General features: G+C 45.1%; 1 protein-coding gene across 2 annotated transcripts in view; it reads left to right on the top strand.

The window, feature by feature from the left end:
• The first annotated feature begins 1529 nt into the window (after positions 1-1529).
• Positions 1530-19238, top strand: part of LOC119372061 (probable serine carboxypeptidase CPVL) — a 183654-nt gene continuing 165945 nt past the window's right edge. The window contains exons 1-4 of one of the 2 annotated variants that reach the window (XM_049420238.1): positions 1530-1661; positions 5094-5295; positions 8228-8555; positions 9606-10598. In XM_049420238.1, the coding sequence (XP_049276195.1) occupies positions 1531-1661; positions 5094-5295; positions 8228-8555; positions 9606-10450 (1506 nt within the window). In that variant the 5' untranslated portion in view covers position 1530 and the 3' untranslated portion in view covers positions 10451-10598. Of the gene's footprint in view, positions 1662-5093; positions 5296-8227; positions 8556-9605; positions 10599-19238 lie in introns of those variants that run through there. The other variant, XM_049420237.1, reaches the window with a different exon arrangement.

Raw genomic sequence — 19238 nt, 5'->3', positions numbered from 1 at the left:
GGATGATGATGATGGAAAAAAGTGGCGACGAAATAAGTCCTTGAATGTCCAAAAACTATTTACAGTCTCTCGTCGAGCTCTGTATCGCGCAAAAACATGTTCAGCGCTTTCAGAATATCACGCTGATGACATGGTGGTGGTCCCAACAGAACTTTTTCTGAAACTTGTTGCTTCTGTGCGTCTGCCCACGATACCTCACGCATAGAAAAGAGCAAGATGCATTTAGGTATGGGTGAATTGCACCTCCTGCGCAATAAGTGTGTCGTTATTTAACTTCATTTCGCAGTTTACTGTGGCATACGATCACATTGCTGGAGGCACTGCCATGTTTGACGATTCGTTTCTACGTGCCGCTTTGCGCGACGAGCAGCAAAAGCATAAGTTTTTTTCCCTCGAAATGAACAAAACCGAAAATCAATTTGCACTGTATTTCTAGACTCAGATTTGATTCTATTTATGCGAAAACGAAATGTGAATGCCTTCTGGATAAATAGATATTTAGTTACAATTTAAGTAGGTGTAATTACACTAAAGCGAATTCAAATCAACGTATTATGACGAAATTTTTTGTTGCAACAGAATGTCGAGTACCTTCAATAACGTTGTGTAACTTTGACGCATTCACAGACAGTTCTTCATAGGTCGCGTCTTAAAAGGGCTTAGCTCAAAAAAAAGAGAAAGATTACCTCTTACTCTTTTTGGTGAGTACTAGCTTGCCACGTATATCAATCTGTCTAAAAATGCGCGTTAAGACGCCTTTGTCTATCATTGTGCTCTCTTCCGAGAGTCGTGGGAGGCGCAACACTGCGAAAGAGAGTTGACGTGTGTCTTTAAAGAGAGTAACAGGTAATCTGTTGTCTTTTTCTTAAAATGTATCCTGTATGCAAATTCTCTGTTGTTTTCCATGGCACGTAATTTCAATGTAAGCCAGAAAGTGTTGTCACAAAATAGGTAAACTGCCTTATCTAAAAACAAAATGCCTCGACATCACTACGCCCGATATTTTAGCAAAAACGAAGCTAGCCTTCGTATTATTATATCGATTGTGATGTATGATCGCAGTGCCAGGGTGAAAGTGTCTGTGTCGTAGATTTTTGAACTTTCTATTGTATTTGAAATGTGCCGTTTTTGGTGCTGCATTTCAATTTTCTCCGGTAGTTTGAACGAATCATTTCGTCGCCGTGATATCATCTGACTGTTGGTGGTCTCAACAAACAAAGCGGTCTAACACTAACACGCAAGCCACTTCGAGTTGTTCACCATAAAACAGCGTATCTTTTCTCATTTTCAACCTTTATTTTCGGCGCTAGACTTCACTGTGAAGGAATTCTCCAGTCTGTTGTTGCTACCGCGACAAGCGTTGTTTGGCGTCGACAATTGTTCATTGTTTTAGTGCAAAATGAAACGCCACTACCACTTTAGTAGTTCACACCTACAATAGATAGAAACGTTTTCTCGTGCGAGATTTACAATAACACAATACGTATGTGGAGCCTTCTTGCTGCGAGCAGATGCCTTCGCAGTATCGCGATGGCCCTAGCGGGCGTGCCATGTATTACCACAGCCATCCTTGTCTGGGCTCTGACTATAGCGGCATGCAGATGCTGTGATTCCGAAGCAAAGCGGTCAAAACCGCCTTGCCCAACATTTCGCAAAAAGGAGTAAGTACTGGCGCAGCTGTTTCAAAACGGAGTTTTTGTTGCAGCATTGGTAGCTACAAAGCTTTCATCGGCGTAAATCGCTCCGCGTTAGTCTCGAGTAACAATCTTCCACGAATGAGCCAACAAATAATATCGAGAATACCCTTGTTGAGTGTGCGCAAAAAAAAAAGAAGGCAAGCATCAGAGGGCAGCACAGCTTTCGACACAAGTGTTCGCTTATTTTAAGTCAGCTTCAATTCTTCAAATGTCGGCTCGCCAAATCTTATTATATCGAGTTTATCGTAGTTTGACCCCATTTTTCTCGAGCGTGTTTTCGGTAGCAACGCTTTGTTTGCAACGCCGAGAACGTTATGATTGAAAGGTCGCAATATACTTCAGCAAACCGATCTTGTTTATCCCATACTAAAAACTAAACACACAGGTGCGTCACCGGCGGTAGTGTTGTCTCCCCATGCCTGCGCGAAATTCTTAATGGCGCGGAAGGTGTCAAATATCATGGTGTGTGCAGAGCGCAACATAAAAAGCCGCTGGAAGTAACGAAAAAAAAATGTACATCCCGGATACGTTTCGGTGCCACGTGCGAGTCGTCTTTTGAGCTATCTGTCATTTGTCAACACCATCGGTCGGCAAAAAAATTGGAGCTCTCTGAGACTCACTCAATATATATATATATTGCTCTGAGGACTCACTCAGTCAGATTCGCCAAAGTTTTCCTCAACCGGGCGTACTCGGACTCAGACTCAGTTAACTTTTTCGCAACCGGACTCACCCGGACTCAAACTCAGCAGCATATTACGCAGTCGCACTCACTCAGACTCCGACTCATGGCTTGATCTGAGTCTGAGGGAGCCTGAGTGAGTCGACTCATGAGTCCGTTAGTGTAAAATTAGCCTTTTCGATCATGGTATCAATGCTATTTAACTCTAATATCTCACATAATAGGAACTCTACTATACGCCTTTTCGACCCGCCACGGTGGTCTAGTGGTTATGGCACTCGGCTGCTGACCCGAAGGTCGCGGGATCGAATCCCGGCCGCAGCGGCTGCATTTTCGATGGAGGCGAAAATGTTTGAGGCCCGTGTATTTAGATTTAGGTGCGCGTTAAAGAACCCCAGGTGGTCGAATTTTCCGGAGCCCTCCACTACGGCGTCTCTCATAATCATATCGTGGTTTTGGGACGTTAAACCCCAGATATTATTATTATACGCCTCTTCATCTTGTACCTTCAAGTACTTGTTATCAGTGGTTTCAATCCAGTAAGAACATTTTTATGAAATACGCGACTCACAGGAGATATTCTTAGCAATGTGCATGTTTGGAGTAGTTGTTAATTCATGGATGCTAGTACAGCACAAACTTCAGCGACGAAGGACGAAAGTACACAACACGCACAAGCGAGATATTCTTATCAAGAGCTACTCGTGAAAGAGTTTGCGGGGGGACGTCATGGCAACCCCCCTCCCCCCCGCTAACTCACGCCTCTGATCAATAAATATTGAAGTGGCGCATGAACGCTCGTGCCTTGAGATATGTGTGAGTAGATTTGAGTATAAACGTAAGCCGATATAAGTCCGATAGTTAATGCTGAAGATGGGTAGATAGGACCAGTCGACAATAGAAGGTGGAGCTCACGCAGACTCACTGAAGAAATATGTTTTGTGCTTAGGGCTCACTCGGACTCAGACTCACTAAACTTTTTCGCAACCGGACTCACTCGGACTCAAAGTCACCAACATATCCCTCACCCGTACTCACTCAGACTCAGACTCACCGCCCTATCTGAGTCTGAGTGAGCCTGAGTGAGTCGACTCATGAGTGAGTTTGCCGACCTATGGTCAACACTGCCGTCGTGATCATCAACGTCTCATGATGACAGTTTTAGAGTGGCGTACAGACAAATTTTCTTTGTCTCTCTCTGAGTATATACATAGTCCTGGACAGTTTGCCTGGTCAGCCACCAAGTCTCAAGTAATATGTGAGATAAGAACGGTAATAGAGAAATGGCACATTCGCATGCAGAAAGGCGCGGGTTGCACAAGTGCATAAGTGTGGAAAGGATGCGCGTGTGTGCACAAGTGCAAAGACACACATAGTTCTTTTTGTGAGTTGTATTAACAGAGAAACAAAACGAAGACAGCATCTTTAGTCGATGTTAAAGCAGCGCGAGTTTTTCGTTGCTAAGAAAATGAGCGCCTATACTGGCGGTTTCTTCTTTTTTGTTCGTCTTGTTCATGATAAAATTTCTGGTATGTTCAGAAAGATATGTTTGACAGTGAAGAATACCTCACTGTGCGTCAAGATCTGTGCAGGGGGTGTGGTTCACAGAGATATCACGTATATCTTAAACAGTTCTCATACACAGGTGATACAGCTGGGTTATGTGAGATGCAGATAACGCATGAAGTAGACGTTTTTAATTTCAGAGAAGATGATCTCATGATTTTGAGCCACTTGAAACGACTCCACACATTTCAAACGCAATGTTAGAGTTCTAACTGCATGTATATTGCTGTCTATCCTGTAGTGTGCAAAAAATCCTGATACGTAAGCTTGGGATTCTTCCAACATAGGTTTATTTGTTCGCAAGAGGCTATGCAACTCCAGCTGAGCACAAAAACAAAAATTACACCATTTCCCGCTAAAGGGGACCGTGAGGCGATGCGAAGCCGGAGCACTTGCACGATCGCGTTCCGTTGGCGTTCTTTGGGCATGCTACCGACCTCGCGTCGTGGAACGCGAAGAGGAACGCTACGCGCGTCTTGTCTTCCCTCTAGCCTGGCCGTTAATTCTCACAGGGTGAACGGGGAACGCGGTCGGCAGGCGTGCGAGAGGGGGGCAGCGTAGGAGAGGAGAGAGAGGGGGAGGGAACGCGCATGCGCTGGTGGTCATCGCGGCGTTGCGCAGGAGAGAATTTCGGCATGTCTAGCCCGCGTTTCAGAGGAAGAGTGGAAAGGGGGAGGGGAGAGGGGGAGGGGAGATGGTATGCGCATGCGCAGTAAGGGTGGTCACGCCGCACACCACCACCACCACCGGATTGAACTCCGCCATAAGATACTTCGCATCTAATAAACGAGGAATGAACGCATGGTTATGTCAAAGTAAAATGGCAGGCTCTCACGTCATTGGTTTAGCTGCTGGTGTTCTTTTAATTAAGCATACCTGAACATGTGATGGATTAATTCTATTTTTAGCCAGACGCGCAGTTTCCGTCTCTGTTCGTGTAACCCTGGGTGTCTCAGAGGCCAAGTCTCGTAAAGACTTATAAAAAATTACCCCAGGATATTAATTTCGCTGCAATACGTTTACGTCTATCCCTTAACAAAATGGTCAGTGATAGACTACACCTATGACAAACGTTTTCTTTTACTACAGATAGGAGGTTCTGCAAGAACACCCCCTCCTCTGACCATGAAATATGTCCTTTCTTTCAGTAAACACTCCGAAGACCTCCTCCTGCATCCCACGAATGATCACATTTCTAAGGAATCGCTGGACAAAATGAGGCAAGCCAGTCGTGTTTGCCTCCCGTGTCCAGGCAGAAATATCGAAGCCTACTCTGGATTTATTCCTGTAGACAGCGGTGAAGACGAGAGCTATTCTTCATACTTGTTCTTCTTGCACATTAAGTCAGAGGTAAGCCATCACGACCCTAAACTATTGAAGTTCCTTATAAGTGAATACTATGGAAGTCAGTTTTCGTGAATTTGTTGAATAGGTAGTTAGTCCCATTCTTCTCTTTTTTTGCCCTGTCAGGGAGGGGGGGGGGGGGCTGAATCAGCACCCTAGTTTCGCTAAATTTGGTGATGGATTCTAGCATCTTCACTACACAGTTTGGAGAAGCATTGCCAAGCTGTAAACACATATTATACTCGCCACAGTGGTCTAGTGGTTATGGTACTCGACTGCCGACCCGAAGGTAGCGGGATCGAATCCCGGCCGCGGCGGCCGCACTTTCGGTGGAGCTGAAAATGGTTCAGGCCCGTGTACTTAGATTTAGGTGCACGTTAAAGAACCACAAGTGGTCGAAATTCCCGGAGCCCTCAACTATGGCGTCCCTCATAACCATATCGTGGTTTTGAGACGTAAAACCCTAACAACTATTGTAACCATACATTATGGCTCCATTGACGTAGGCGGAGGAGAGCATTTGGGGGAATAGGAAAGGTTCGTATTCCTTAACAGCTCCTTGAAGGCGTTATGTCATTATAGCTTGTATATACATATATAAACAAGCATATATATACAAGGGGCTTGCCTGGTACTGCCCTGAAAGAAATAAAAATTCATTCCTTTGCAATAGCAGTGACGGGTGCCTTATAAAGACCGGATTAACTGGATATTACTCAATTTTGACAATGTGGACAGGTACTGTCTATCACATTTGAACTACCTGTTCAGAACACATTGCGGTGTCTCCACGTTTGGTTGAAGTTGTTAACTCGTCATGTTTGTTTTGCCACATACCGCGCGCGAAAAAATAATTGCCTCCTTAATACTCAGCCCAGTCGAAGGTTGTGAAACGCGTCGTGGCTTCACTTTGCTTTGCGTCGGCACTGCGGAAGTGTTGCACTAACAGGGTGCAGGGGTGCAGGGTAGTGCAACGGTCTCTTAAAAGCCGGCTTCCCTCAAACACTTGTGCATGCCGTAGCGAGATCATAGCTTGCAATTGTGAAGTGTAGCTTGACAATGGCTCGCCGCTCAGACAATACAGTAGCGGGCGATGCTAGCCCCAAGGTTGGGCCACACATGCACAGTCAGCCACAACTTAAAGAACGTGGTTACCAGCTACGGCGTTCCTGTGGGTTTTCTCGCTCCGAAAGCACGTCGTTCCAGAGCGCTCTTATATGAGCTAAGAATTGACTGTGCGTTGGTGCGCGGACGCTTATACCGTGAAGCACGTGTGGGCAGTCTGTTGTGCGCATATTGTGGCTCATGTGAAACACTTGAGCATCTTATACTAGACTGTCCCGCCCTCGTTACGCAGCGGGCATTGCTGATTAAAGAATATAAATTGCTTGAATCTAAGTGCACCCCACCTCTTTTCATTTTTCTCTCCTCCTATCTTCCTTTCCACTATCTCTCCCTTCCTTCTGAAAGAGTAGGTGGCTATTGTCAGCCTGCTCTCTCCCTCTTTCCTCTGTTTCCATGTGCATGCAAATAAAATAATAAAAATCGCATGGTCCCTTGTGCATTCACAAAAGACGACTCGAAGGTGAAACCTATCTTCTTTTTCTTCGAAGCCGATGTATTATGGAGCCTACATAAAAGGACGGCCATGTAGGCTCCCTAGATGTATTTATCCTGCCCCGCCACCCTCCGAAAGCTTTGTGCACCTAGCGTAGTTTCGCACTGCCTCCAGGATCGGAAGCACCTCATCTGCTTTTGCACTGCCTCCGTGATCAGCCCACCTGTGTCCAAGCCACGATGTCATGTGATGATGGTGTAGGCTTATGCCACAGGAGAGAAGGAACGAGACGGTTGAACTAGAATCATGAAGGAATCCATGACCAGAATCGACGCCCGCAGGGAACGCGAGCCGTGGCTTCACGTGCCACTGCGAAGTGTCGTCTTTATTTTCTTGTCTTGAGGTCGCGCGCTCTCCGGTTTTGTTTGCCGCCCAAAGAGGGCGCTACAACGGCATTATGTGGCGTTACGTCACATCACGTCACGTCAGAATTTGTGAGGTCATGATGACGTCAGAAACTTTTCTTATCTGTGACGTCATATGCTGACGTCATCAGGTGATGATGATTTTTTGCACCACTCGTCCCGACGCCGCAGCACGCGAGTCACCGCTGACGACGCGGGACGCCGATGGTCAAATTTCGTGTTTAGTGAGGCATATAAGGCTTTCGGCTTAAGTAATAATTATAACAACAGTAATAATAATAATTGCCGCTACAGCGCCGTCGTATCACGGTTAGTGAGAAGAAAGACGCCTTGGAAAAGCATGTCAAGCACCGTGTGCGTTCTGCCTTCGGTGTCGTCTAAGAAATATATCTCATCTGCGGCAAATATTTTAAGGAATCAATATATCGCCGTTTATACGACCGCCTGAGGCAGCATTCCAATAATTAAGACAAGAAAGGAGGATGGTGATTCTTGCAATCCTGCAGTCCTCCCTTTCCTGTATATCTGCACTTCTGTGCTTCGCGCTGCTCATTTTCACCATGAACATAAACCAACTCACCCACATCTCCATTCTTATTCAGTGGCAACGAAACAGCACGCGAGCTTATGGAGGCGTTTCTGATCAAAAGAAAATGTCCAGGCTGTGTCAGGGACACCTCGATTACTTATATGCCACAGAGATGAACTTACTGAAAAGCAGTTTTAAGCTTTGATATCTGTTGATATCGCAACATTGCTGCTGTCTGTGTGGTATGTGCCCGGGCATCTACTCTAAGAGACATAAATATTACATTATATATATTCAGTGGGTCAATGTTGCTCAAGTTTAACCCCGTAACACAAATTATATACTTTCATCTTGAGTAGCCATCTGTTTTGTTGTGCTAGCTGCAGTCATGTTTGAATTATCTATCACGTTTGTTTCTTCGCACAGAAAAACGCCAATAAGAAGCCTCTTCTCTTGTGGTTGCAAGGTGGACCCGGGAAGTCTGCACTCTATGGACAGTTCCTCGAGAATGGCCCTCTCGGAATGACTGTATTAGGGACTCTTTACAAGAGGCGACACACCCTTCTCAAGCAGTTTAACATCATATACCTGGACCAGCCTGTAGGAGCGGGATACAGCTTCGACAGACACGAGAAATACCCGTCGTCGCTAGAGGAAGTTTCCGTTCACCTTATGAGGTTCATGAGACGCTTCTTGAGAATTTTTCACGAGTACAAGGGCAGGGACTTTTACGTCGCGGGAGAATCCTACGGAGGTAACACCTTCCATGTATATTAGTGCAAGACGTTTGTGATGATGTACAACTTCAATCTTACAAGCAGATGTTCTTTAATTCGGAGCTGTAAATATCGGCGCATGGAAAGCTGGGCCGGTTCGTTCGTGTTGAGATGTGAAAAACCAGAGAAAACTCGAAACAAGGACGAAGAAGGCACATTAAATCACACACCGTCGCCTGCGACGGAGTGTGATTGAATGTGCTTTCTTCGATCTTGTTTTTAGTTTTCGCTGGTTTTTCGCATCTAGATGTCGGCGCACATGAAGGTTTTGTGGTGACTCATCTCATCGGCTAGAGTAATCACTAGGCTATAGCTTGATGCAAGAACCGCCTTCCTGAGTTGTAACACGTCGAACGTTTCTGCCCATTACGTAGCGAAATACTTGCGTGTAGCGGTGTATGTCCCAGAAGGCACGCTATCACCAGTGAATAGCGGGAATGTATGATTAGTCATGCGTATGTAGCCGGCGCGTTTGATCTGCAAGACAGATTTCCATGGCCCACAACTGTTGCCTCCGCAGTTACTGTACTTTGCGTGTCACTAGATTCTTTCGGGGCTCATTCAAGGGCTCAAGTCGTGACTCCGACTTTCGTACTCTCTGGTTCCTCACATTCACTGTATTACGACAAACATAATATAAAATTGGACTACGATGTTATCGCAAGTGATAACAAGTAATTTGTTCCCCTCTAGAGCCTAAGTTTCCAACAATTTAAAACAGTTTTCTTGCAGCGGGTATTTGTCATTTTATGTCTTCTTTATGTTAAAGAGCGACTTTTACGGGAAACTGGAATCATTCGGGGATTATTATTTAAGAAGTAACATTGCCTAAACGACATGACCGCGTGAACTAGCGATATATTTGCTGCCCATATAGCTTCGCAAAAGAGAAGGCAAGAAGTGTGTGAGGCTTTGAGTCTGCAAATGTCTTTTGTTTGCTCAAAGATGGCAAGTGTAAAACTCGCTAATGGATTCCTTTCAATTTCATCGTGTGCTTCATCATTTCCACGCCTTTTCTTTCCTTACAGCAAGGTCAGCGGTTGGAATGGCAAGCAGAGTATTGACCCGAACACCGGAGGAACTTCCTCTGCGCTTCATGGGTGTGATGCTTGGGGTCCCATTTCTATTCCCGTTACTGCAAATTATCAACTCAGCCGACTTCCTCTACTGTAGCGGACTACTGGATAATGGTGGCCGCGAGCTATTTTCTGGAAGGTTTTCCATGATCCAGAAGCTAGTTGCTTCGAAGCAGTGCTTAAACGCTGCCGGACTTCTGAGCAAAACAGTTTTTAACTTGGGGTTCGAGGGCGAGCAAACTTTATTTTCAAATCTCACAGGATTTCTTGACCATGCTAGCATCATAAGCCCTCAAAAACGGAGGGAAGTTGTAGCGTACTACGTTTACGCAAACAGGTGGGATTTCAAGCAGAGGATCCACGTTAATACTTCCAGGATCCTAGATGGCACGAGACTAGACTTAGCGAAGCAGCTGACGTTGAACGATTTTTTCGAGGACCAACGGGAGATATTTGAAGGCGTTCTCAACAGAACGGCCGTTCTGTTCTACACTGCTCAGCTGGACGCGTTATTTCCGGCGGTTAAAATCTACGAGTCTTTCAGGATGTTGCAGTGGCGCGGGTCCGAAATGTTCAAGGAAGCTCAACGCGTGCCTTGGTATCGAAATAACAAGCCTTCGCTGGGTCTCCTTGGCTATTTGAAGAAGGTTGACAGGCTAATGTATGCGACGGTGCTATTCGGTGGACATCGCATATCGTTGGACTGTACGGCAGCTGTGAAAGAACTCTACGACCACTTCCTGAAATTTGTAAAATCTAGGAATGAGTCGCCACCGATCTCACAGCAAAAGGTTTAATGAAGCTGCAGTGTAGGCAGTCAATGAAACTGTTACGATTGATCGACTTAGGCGTATTAATTGTATAAGACGTAATATACGTAATGATAAAAAACCACCTGTGGTGGTGTCTGAAAAGTTTGTTAAAACAAAGTTGACGAAAACCTCTTAGTGCACGTCATCACACTTTGGCACAATGCTAATAGAGCGAAATACCATCTAGAGCAGCAAAATAGCAATCGTTTGAGTAGTTGGTTCACCACAGTCATCGCAGTGAATGAGGTTGCATGCTTTCGGGAGGTTATCTGAGGGGGGCAGACGCACTCTATATTCAACAAAATGTGAGCTTCTTTTCGTTTGATGCTTAACTAACACGAGAAAAAAAATTCTTGGAGCTCTCTAATGGAAACAAAAAATGTAGTGGCAAAGAAGCCTGATCTAGTGCAGTGGTATAGCAACTCGTTGTTATCGTTACGGATTGATCATGCTTTAATATTGACTCGTGCATTTCTGTTTATACGCTGACCGCGTTTCACCGGCTCAAACCTTTACACGTTTTCGCTCGGTGCAAGCCGCGCCTTGATGTATCGGAAGGCACGGGGTTGTTATCGACGATTTCAATCAGATTGCCTGCGCAACGCGAATAGCCATGTATACGATCTAGAACTTGCAGGCGCACTAGCGATAACACTGGAATATCTGATGACGCACGCATAAAAGCCAGTGCGTCTCACCCAAGCACAGGATTTTTGTCGACCGACGACGGCGCGCACCGCTATCCTTGTTGCTTTCCTGGGAACAGGCTGGCGCAATAAGGAGTGGAATATTTGCTCCTGGTCTGCTGAAGTATTCACCGTTAAGACAACGTGGCATCTTGCCGGGGAAGTTTTCGGTGTTTATGCGCTGAACAACCCTAAAAGCAGTGATCGAAGCCCATAGCGAGACCTCGAAGGAAGCTACAACGTCATGGCGGTAGTTCGAGATAGCCGCCGGCATGTGGGATTGCGGATGAAGCACGGATAATTAACCGAAACGACCACGAAGGCAAGAAAGAACATGGTCACCTCGACATCTGCAATGTCAGCTCCAGTGCCGACTTCATGTTGCAACAACTGAGAGAGCCGCACTTTCCCTAGAGCAGTGTCGCACGATCCAGGAACCTGGCGTGAGACGTCTGGGAGGTCTTGATGTTTACCGTTTGGATACCCATGAAAACGATGCGACACGGGTACGTATGTAGTACATCTCCTTGGAATAAGCGGCGAGCACATGGTGCGAAAATCGGGTGTCCACTTTAGGAATGTGAAGCGTCTTTCGAAGTTGCTTCTTAACAAACGCTCACAAGCTGTATTGTAATCCAGAGTGCAGTTACCAAATGAGAACGTCATCATTTTAACGCAACAGATGCGCCGTCTTTGCCTCCACGCCGAGCACATGTCTGAAGACAAGTTGATTTTTTGGCGTTCGAAGTGTTAAGCAAGAGTTTTTCGCCGGAATGCTATGCGACCCATGCGTCGCACAGCATTCCGCAAGCTAACACTATGGCGTAATTTGTCACCGAAGCAACGGCGATTGAAAAGACGCTCGGAATGCGTACCGGATAGAGCAATAACCGTACGACCGTGCCGCAATCCGATATACGTCTGCCCACCGTACGAGTACACGTCGCTGGATGGTAGATAGGTAAGACTATAAATTTCACCCCTTTGGGGCATTTCGCCTGCGCCCTGCTGAAGCTTTCTTTTTTTTTTTGCGCCGTCGGAGCGGGTGTGTCACGCCGCATGAGCAGTGGAGATTCATATTGGTATAAAGACATGCGGGCGCACTGCCGCTGGCCTTCTTAAAGGGCTCCTAAAAAAGGGCCTCTGCAAATACACATAACGAGCGCGTTATTCTGTCCTGGCATTTCCCGTCTTTTGGGTGCAATTAGTGACGCCAGCAGTGTGTTCACGCACGTCATGAGGAAGTAAACTCTCGATTGGGCCACACAAGGGATATCAGTTGTGAATTGTCTCCTACAGCGTTTCCAGTGCCGCCCAATGTGCTGAACGCCACTGGAGGCACTGAAAACGCTGTTCCTTTTTTCATTTGGGATAAGGAAAAACAGCAATAGTTAAGAAAAATCAGTTATACAGAGTAAAATAACTAAAACACATGACGTTACAATCTTTTTTCTCAGCATGCGTAAGATACCAAAAACTGCCTACATTGTTGTGAATATTTATATCTGTGCGAGCTGTGTGTTATAATAATGTTAATTACGGACTACGTAGGACTGTGTACTTTGAAGGGAAGATTTAATTGGCAGTGGGTCTCTTAGCAGCTTATCAGATGCTGACGCAGTAATGTTGACATTGAATTTTCTGGTGGAATTTCGTGATGTGGTTCATGAACTGACAGCGAAATCATTAAAGATACGCAACATGCAGTCTGGTTTGCGTAAATTTTTATTGAAGGTTTTCTGATATATATATACATTAACAACCTGAACGCTTTGTCCTACTCAGATAATTGCAAGAAAACATCAAATAGTCAATTAAATGCTTTACTTGGTGTCACAAAGGATGTAGTGATATCTGATGCCTTTCTGGCTCATGTGTATCATTTTATATTTTGGAGATTCGGACGATTAGTCACTCTGCGGTTATGGACCAAATGAAACGTTAATATTGAGATGCAGGAGCACGATTAGAACGATGACTGGAGGTCCATATCATTACGCATGAAGAAAGGCCTTAACTTGTCGATACTGCAGGAAAATCTTATACAAAGGACAGATGTGGTTCTGCTATGTTGTGGCGAGATGATACAGATCTATGGACGAGAAAATTTGCCGAATGTTTATTCTCGTAGCGACAAGAAGAAAGCGGCGTCATTGCGGCGTAGACAAGAGGGTTTAAAGACGAAGCTAAAAGATTACAGTCAACCTTGTGAATTGGTGACTTATAAAGTCTTAGTAGACAAATCATCACAGCTATCGGTATGTGCTTGTAGCAATCTATAAGGTTGCGACGGCTGTTTAGCATGCGGTCACTTCAGTAGTTGTTGGTGTAGGCTGATCGCGAGAAGTGAGGAAGCGACGATACAACTCGCTGACAGCAAACGAGCGATCCAGAGAAATGTAGTGACCTCCGAAGAGCACGTTTGCGTATATGAGTGCGCCGGCAGTCCTCTCGTAACCAAGGAGCTCGAGCGACGTATCATTTTCTCGGTGCCAGAACACGCGCTCCGCTTTATTGAACATCTCAGCACCACGCCACTGCAGTGTTCTGAAACATTGTTCGATATTCATTTCCGGAAAGACGGCATCAAACTGCCCGGTGTAAAAGAGGACACGCGTCCTATTGAATACATACTCTACTTCATTCCGGTGGTCTTGGAAGAAGTCGCTTGCAGCCAGCGCCCATACCACTTCACGTCTCATGCCATCGAGTACCCTGGAGGAGCTGACATGAATTCTGTTCTTGAATAGGGAACTGTTTGCGTATTCGTAATATGCAGCAACTTCTTCGTACCTTTCGCTTCTTGCGATACTACCGTGGTGCTTAAAGCCAGTTAGGTTTTGAAATAAGGTTAATGCACCACTGCTGCCAAAGTTCATGACGGTGCGGCCGAGTAGCGCAGCAGCAGCGGTATAATTTCCGTCCTGTACAAGCTTCCTAATTTTCGCGAACTGCTCACTGAAGGAATTTCGTCCAGCAGCGTTAAGTAATCCAGAGGAGAAGAGATAATTGGTGGAGGTCGATTATATCGAGCAGCGGAAACAGAAATCCGACGCCAAGCATCACCCCTTTCAGTTTAAGCGGAACTGTGGGTGTTTCTTTCTTCAGCAATTTGCTCGCCACTCCAACAGCGAACCTTGCTGCAAAACAAAGAAACAACAAAGGCAGAATTAGCGGTGAAAGACAAGACCACCATAAAACGAAAGTTAACTCTGTAATAATGCTTAACAAAAACCACCAGCGATACACATTTTATCACATAATATAGTTGTTATAATTTGATGTATTGCACTGTAAAATATTTCTCATGTGCTAAAGGATGGGGATTGTGTCATTAATATGCACAATGCGCAGCTTTTAGCTAGAGCCTTTATTTTTTCATGCGCACTTTCTGAACGGGGCAGTTAATATTTGTTTGCTTGAATGGGACCGTGCAAATGGTGCAATTTGGAATCGAGAATTAAAGTTAACGTGACATTTGTTTTTCTTTTTATGGCCAGAATAACCTCACGAAGGTCCCTCTGTCCCCTGAGTAATGTGAACACAAGTGGCTACCACTCTATAAAAGCAAATATCATTTGAGTGGAATCAGTAGTTTCTGTTTGCTTACTTTTAATATTATATTAAAAAAGAGCGTAATTATGAATGTGCCCCGTCGTAATACTATATATCCATCTGTGTTTGTACAGGAAGAAGTCACTTTCCATAATGAATATATGATAATATACATAAAGTTACACAGGAAAGGCATATGGAGCGTACAGTTTTTTTAAGGACGGGGGGGGGGGGGGGCGGAGGGGGTGTCGTGAAATCGGCCATATATTCTCATAACGGAATGCGCATAATTATGAGATTGACGGATGCGTTACCTCCGTATGACTCTCCAGCGATGTAAAAGTCCCTGCCGACGTACTCGGGAAATAGTCTTGCAAATCGACGCATGAACCACATGATGTCGATAGATGCATTTTCTAGCTTGCTTGTATAATTTTTACCGTCGTTGAAACTATACCCCGAACCGGTCGGCTGATCCAAATATACGATATCCGTGTAATTTAGGATTGTATGGTTCCTGTAAAAGAGGTCGCCGTTGGCGGCAATACCGAGTGGTCCGTTCTCAAGGAACTGCCCAAAGAGCGAGGATTTTCCGGGACCACCTTGTAGCCATAGAAGAAGGGGTTTGTTACCCGCATTCTCCTGCGCAGAGAAAGCATGTTTTTTGTAGAATGTGCGAGCATAAATAAGGGAGTAGAATAATAATGATCAACTCATGAACTGCTCTTTCAGGTGTAAAAATTTCAATGAAGCAGTTGTACAGCGTATTAAAGGTATACTAAATTGAAACAATGAATTGGTTTAGACTGATAAATAGCACTCTCAAAACTGCAATGGCGTTAATTTCGCTATCATAGCTTTATTAGTACTGAACAAAATCTAAGTCAAAATTGCATTTTTAAATTTCGCGCCGAAATCCCCGCCCGTGACGTCATAGATTTCAATATGTATTTTTCTGTGTTTTCCTGGCACAACGAAATTCCCTGAAACTTGGTATGCTAAATGTCTGGTCCCCTCAGAGGGCAACGTACTTCATATTTACTGACTAGGAATACGTAGGTCTTAGTAGCCGTCAAAATGTGTGACGTCACGGTGATTGGTGCGGGAACTTGTTTTTTTGCGTGTTTTCTTGCTTATCAAGCGTCTTCTTGTGACAAGCGTAGTGATTTTGGTATTGTGAAAGAGTGATTTACTTGTACGAGAAAAATCGTTTTTCTCTTTGGTATCCCTTCAATAAATATACACGTAAGTACTTCCCGCAGTGATAACGGCTTTGCATTTAATTCTTCCACAAATGCAAAGGAAGCGCTTGTAGTTTGAGAAAGTACGACATGTGTAAGCGCTTGCGCACAGTGACACTAGTATTGTGAACATGCTATGGACCAATGATCGATGCTGCATGCAGACTGAGCACGTGAAGGCACTGGAAACCCGAGTCGAGTAGAATGCAGATGTCTTTTGGCTTTCAATTTAACGCGATAGCGTTAAAGAGCCTGTTTCGCAAAAATTCAGGTATCGGTGTTGGCGTCCTTGGTTGTAAACTAGAACTCCCGATAGATTCAGATAATAAAAATCATGGATCCGAACAGCATTCTAACCCAGGCCTTCTCCGTGGCAAACAGGAGTTCTACCACAACGTCACGCCACTGCTTGCAAATACTACGGAAAAACCCCTATAAAGGCGTCATGTAGTGCAAGGAGCCGCGTTATCACATGTAATTTTACGGGGCAGAAGGGCACCACGCGCCACACCGTGTGAATTGCGCAACGAGAGATGCTGTAAAGTCTCACCCATTACAAGGCGCGCAGACATACTTAATCATCAGCAGTAGTAAGAGCATCTACAAAGGGAGCAGCTGCGTAGGTGTGCGTACAGCCTCACATACGCGTATTGGGTGCTTCGCTCATTCGCAAAAGTACGAATTATGGCGTAGTGGGCACTCCGCAACTCTACTTGCAGTAGTCATTCTGCGATAGCATAAAATGGCGAATGTTACGCGCACACAAGTTTTTTACAGCGAAAGCTGTTATGAGATCACTTCACCGGCCGTTTTTGGCGCCGTAGTTGTCCGCCGCCGCCGCCGCCGCCGCCGCCGGTGTCCGTAACCAGTATCGCTCGAAATAAGAAAAAAATTCCAGGATGGAACGAGGTTCGAACCTGGGCCCTCTGCGTGGGAGCCCAGTATTCAACCTCTGAGCCATGCCGGTTTTTTTTTCTTTATTACCGGTTTCATAACACGGCACAGGAATAAAAGCAGAAAATACAACAATAGACACAACTGAAGCAATGTCAAAGCAGTGCACACCTATGATTAGTTACATGCCTAAAATTCCTTTAGGTAAGCCAGGGGCTCAACCCTGGAAAGCCAGTCAGGGACAAAGTCTTGTTGTTTGAGTACATCAACATATTCACAAATGCTTTCGCGAAAAAGCACGCGTGCAGGTCTCCTGTCAGGGTCGCAGTTGAAACCGGCCATCCTAGCCCGCCATAGACAATGGAGGCCAAGAAGCATTATTAAATTGAAAGGCAGTCCATCCTCATTTTCTATTGGTAAAAATCTTATTCCAAGTGAATGCAAGGGAAGTTCTTTTTTGAGCGTTCTCTGTAAAACGTCCCAGAAATAAACCCCTTCCCAACAATGCAAAAATACATGATCTATTGTTTCTGGCTTTCTGCAGATAAAACAATCGGAACCCCACGGCATATAAACACCTCGCTCTTCTAAGAAGGTCCGAACCGGCAGGGTGCCCGAATGTAACTTAAAGAAAAAGGTTTGTGCGCTCGCCTGAATTTGCATTTTCTTAACACGTTTGAGAACATCGTTACCCTTGCCCCCACTATTTATTACCCTATACATAGGTACCGGAAAAATCATGTCGCATATGTCTTTATGCAGTTTCTTTCGACCGACTGAAAACAGGTATTCACTTGAAAACCTAACTGACAAAAAGCGGACACTGTCCACAACTTCCTTAAAGAAACCTCGCGTGACTCCGGGCATGCTTGCGGTGCTAACAACAAAGTTAGGCAACACACGACAAAGGCGCAACTGGCATACTGTTCTCAAGAAGGGGTCTCGAACATCCCGAAAGAAAATAAAGCGATTAACAAGTTGCCGCACAAATAGATGCGACAGGCGGAGTCCACCCTCTTTTACTCTTCTGAACAGATTCGTCCTACTACACCTTTCCCAAGAGGAGCCCCATACAAACACAGCGAATATCCTATGAAGCTTTTGCACATTCACTCGTGTACAATACAAGACCTGCATCACATACCATAATTTGCTCATGAAAAATATGTTGCACACAGTGGCTCTAGCAAACATTGAGAGACAGGTGCCGTTCCATCGCGCTGTTCTTTCACGCGTTTGTTTTATTTGTTCAGTCCAGTATTCATTGGTGTCTTTGTAGTGTTCGAAAGGCACACCTAGGTACTTTACTGGATGTTTAAACCACCGAACGTTAGCATAAATATCTGGGGTTGATGACCATTCTCCGTGCCATAGTCCGAGACACTTTCCCCAATTCACCCGACTTCCTGTAATTTCTCCAAACTTTTTAACAACGGCAACTGTCTCTTGTACGCTTTCTCTGGTAGTACAACACACTGCTACATCGTCAGCATATGCCAAAACTTTTACTTCTGTATCAAGCAGTCTGAAACCGCGAATGGCATTGTTATGTATTATGGCCAAGCATAAGCTCTCAATGTACAGTGCAAACAAGAGTGGGCTTGCTGGGCAGCCCTGGCGTACAGAACGTTCCAGCTTAATCGGAGACCCCGGGATCTTGTTAATAATTAACCGCGTAGTACATTTCTTATACGCCAGGACTACTCCTTCGGTAATCACCGATCCAACATTAACATGTTCGAGTATGGCGAATAACACATCGTGCGGTACACAGTAAAAAGCCTTCTCTAAATCAAGCTGGAGGATTGCAACAGCAGAACGAAAAGCATCACAACACTCAAGGACACAGCGCATCCTGTGTGTGTTCGTTAATATTGAGCGCCCCTTGATGCCACATGTTTGGTGCTCACCAACTAATTCTGTAATGACTGACTGTAATCTGCCTGCCAATGCTTGAAACTGCTTTGCGAAAAGGTCCTATACAGGCTTCATGTCGGGAAGGATCCGCATTAACATGTGCAATATAGCGTGGTAGAAGAGTAAAATAAGCACCAAGCGTCGCACAACGCGAATTCTGTAACCAGGCGTCACACAATGCGAATTGCGCAACGAGTAGGTTGTTGAATGCTTCCAACCCATTACAAAGGCTTCTGCCATAATTCTTCGTCGTCATCAGGCACAGCATCAACAAAGTGCGCATAATGCCTTACATGCGTTTAGCAGGTACGACGGCTCTCCGTAGAATGTCGAAATATGGCACAGAGCCTGCTGCCCTACTTCTCAAAAATTACAATGATTTATAGCGTAGTGGGTTCCTCGCAAGTGCACTTGTATTGGTTGCCAAGGAAGCCCATAAGCGCATGATCCATTTCCTCGGGGTCTCAGTAAAATTACAAT

Source organism: Rhipicephalus sanguineus, chromosome 10 (assembly GCF_013339695.2).
Source record: "Rhipicephalus sanguineus isolate Rsan-2018 chromosome 10, BIME_Rsan_1.4, whole genome shotgun sequence".
Classification (NCBI taxonomy): Eukaryota; Metazoa; Arthropoda; class Arachnida; order Ixodida; family Ixodidae; genus Rhipicephalus; species Rhipicephalus sanguineus.
Note: the sequence above shows the minus strand (reverse complement) of the source record. Positions and strands in the feature narration are given on the sequence as shown.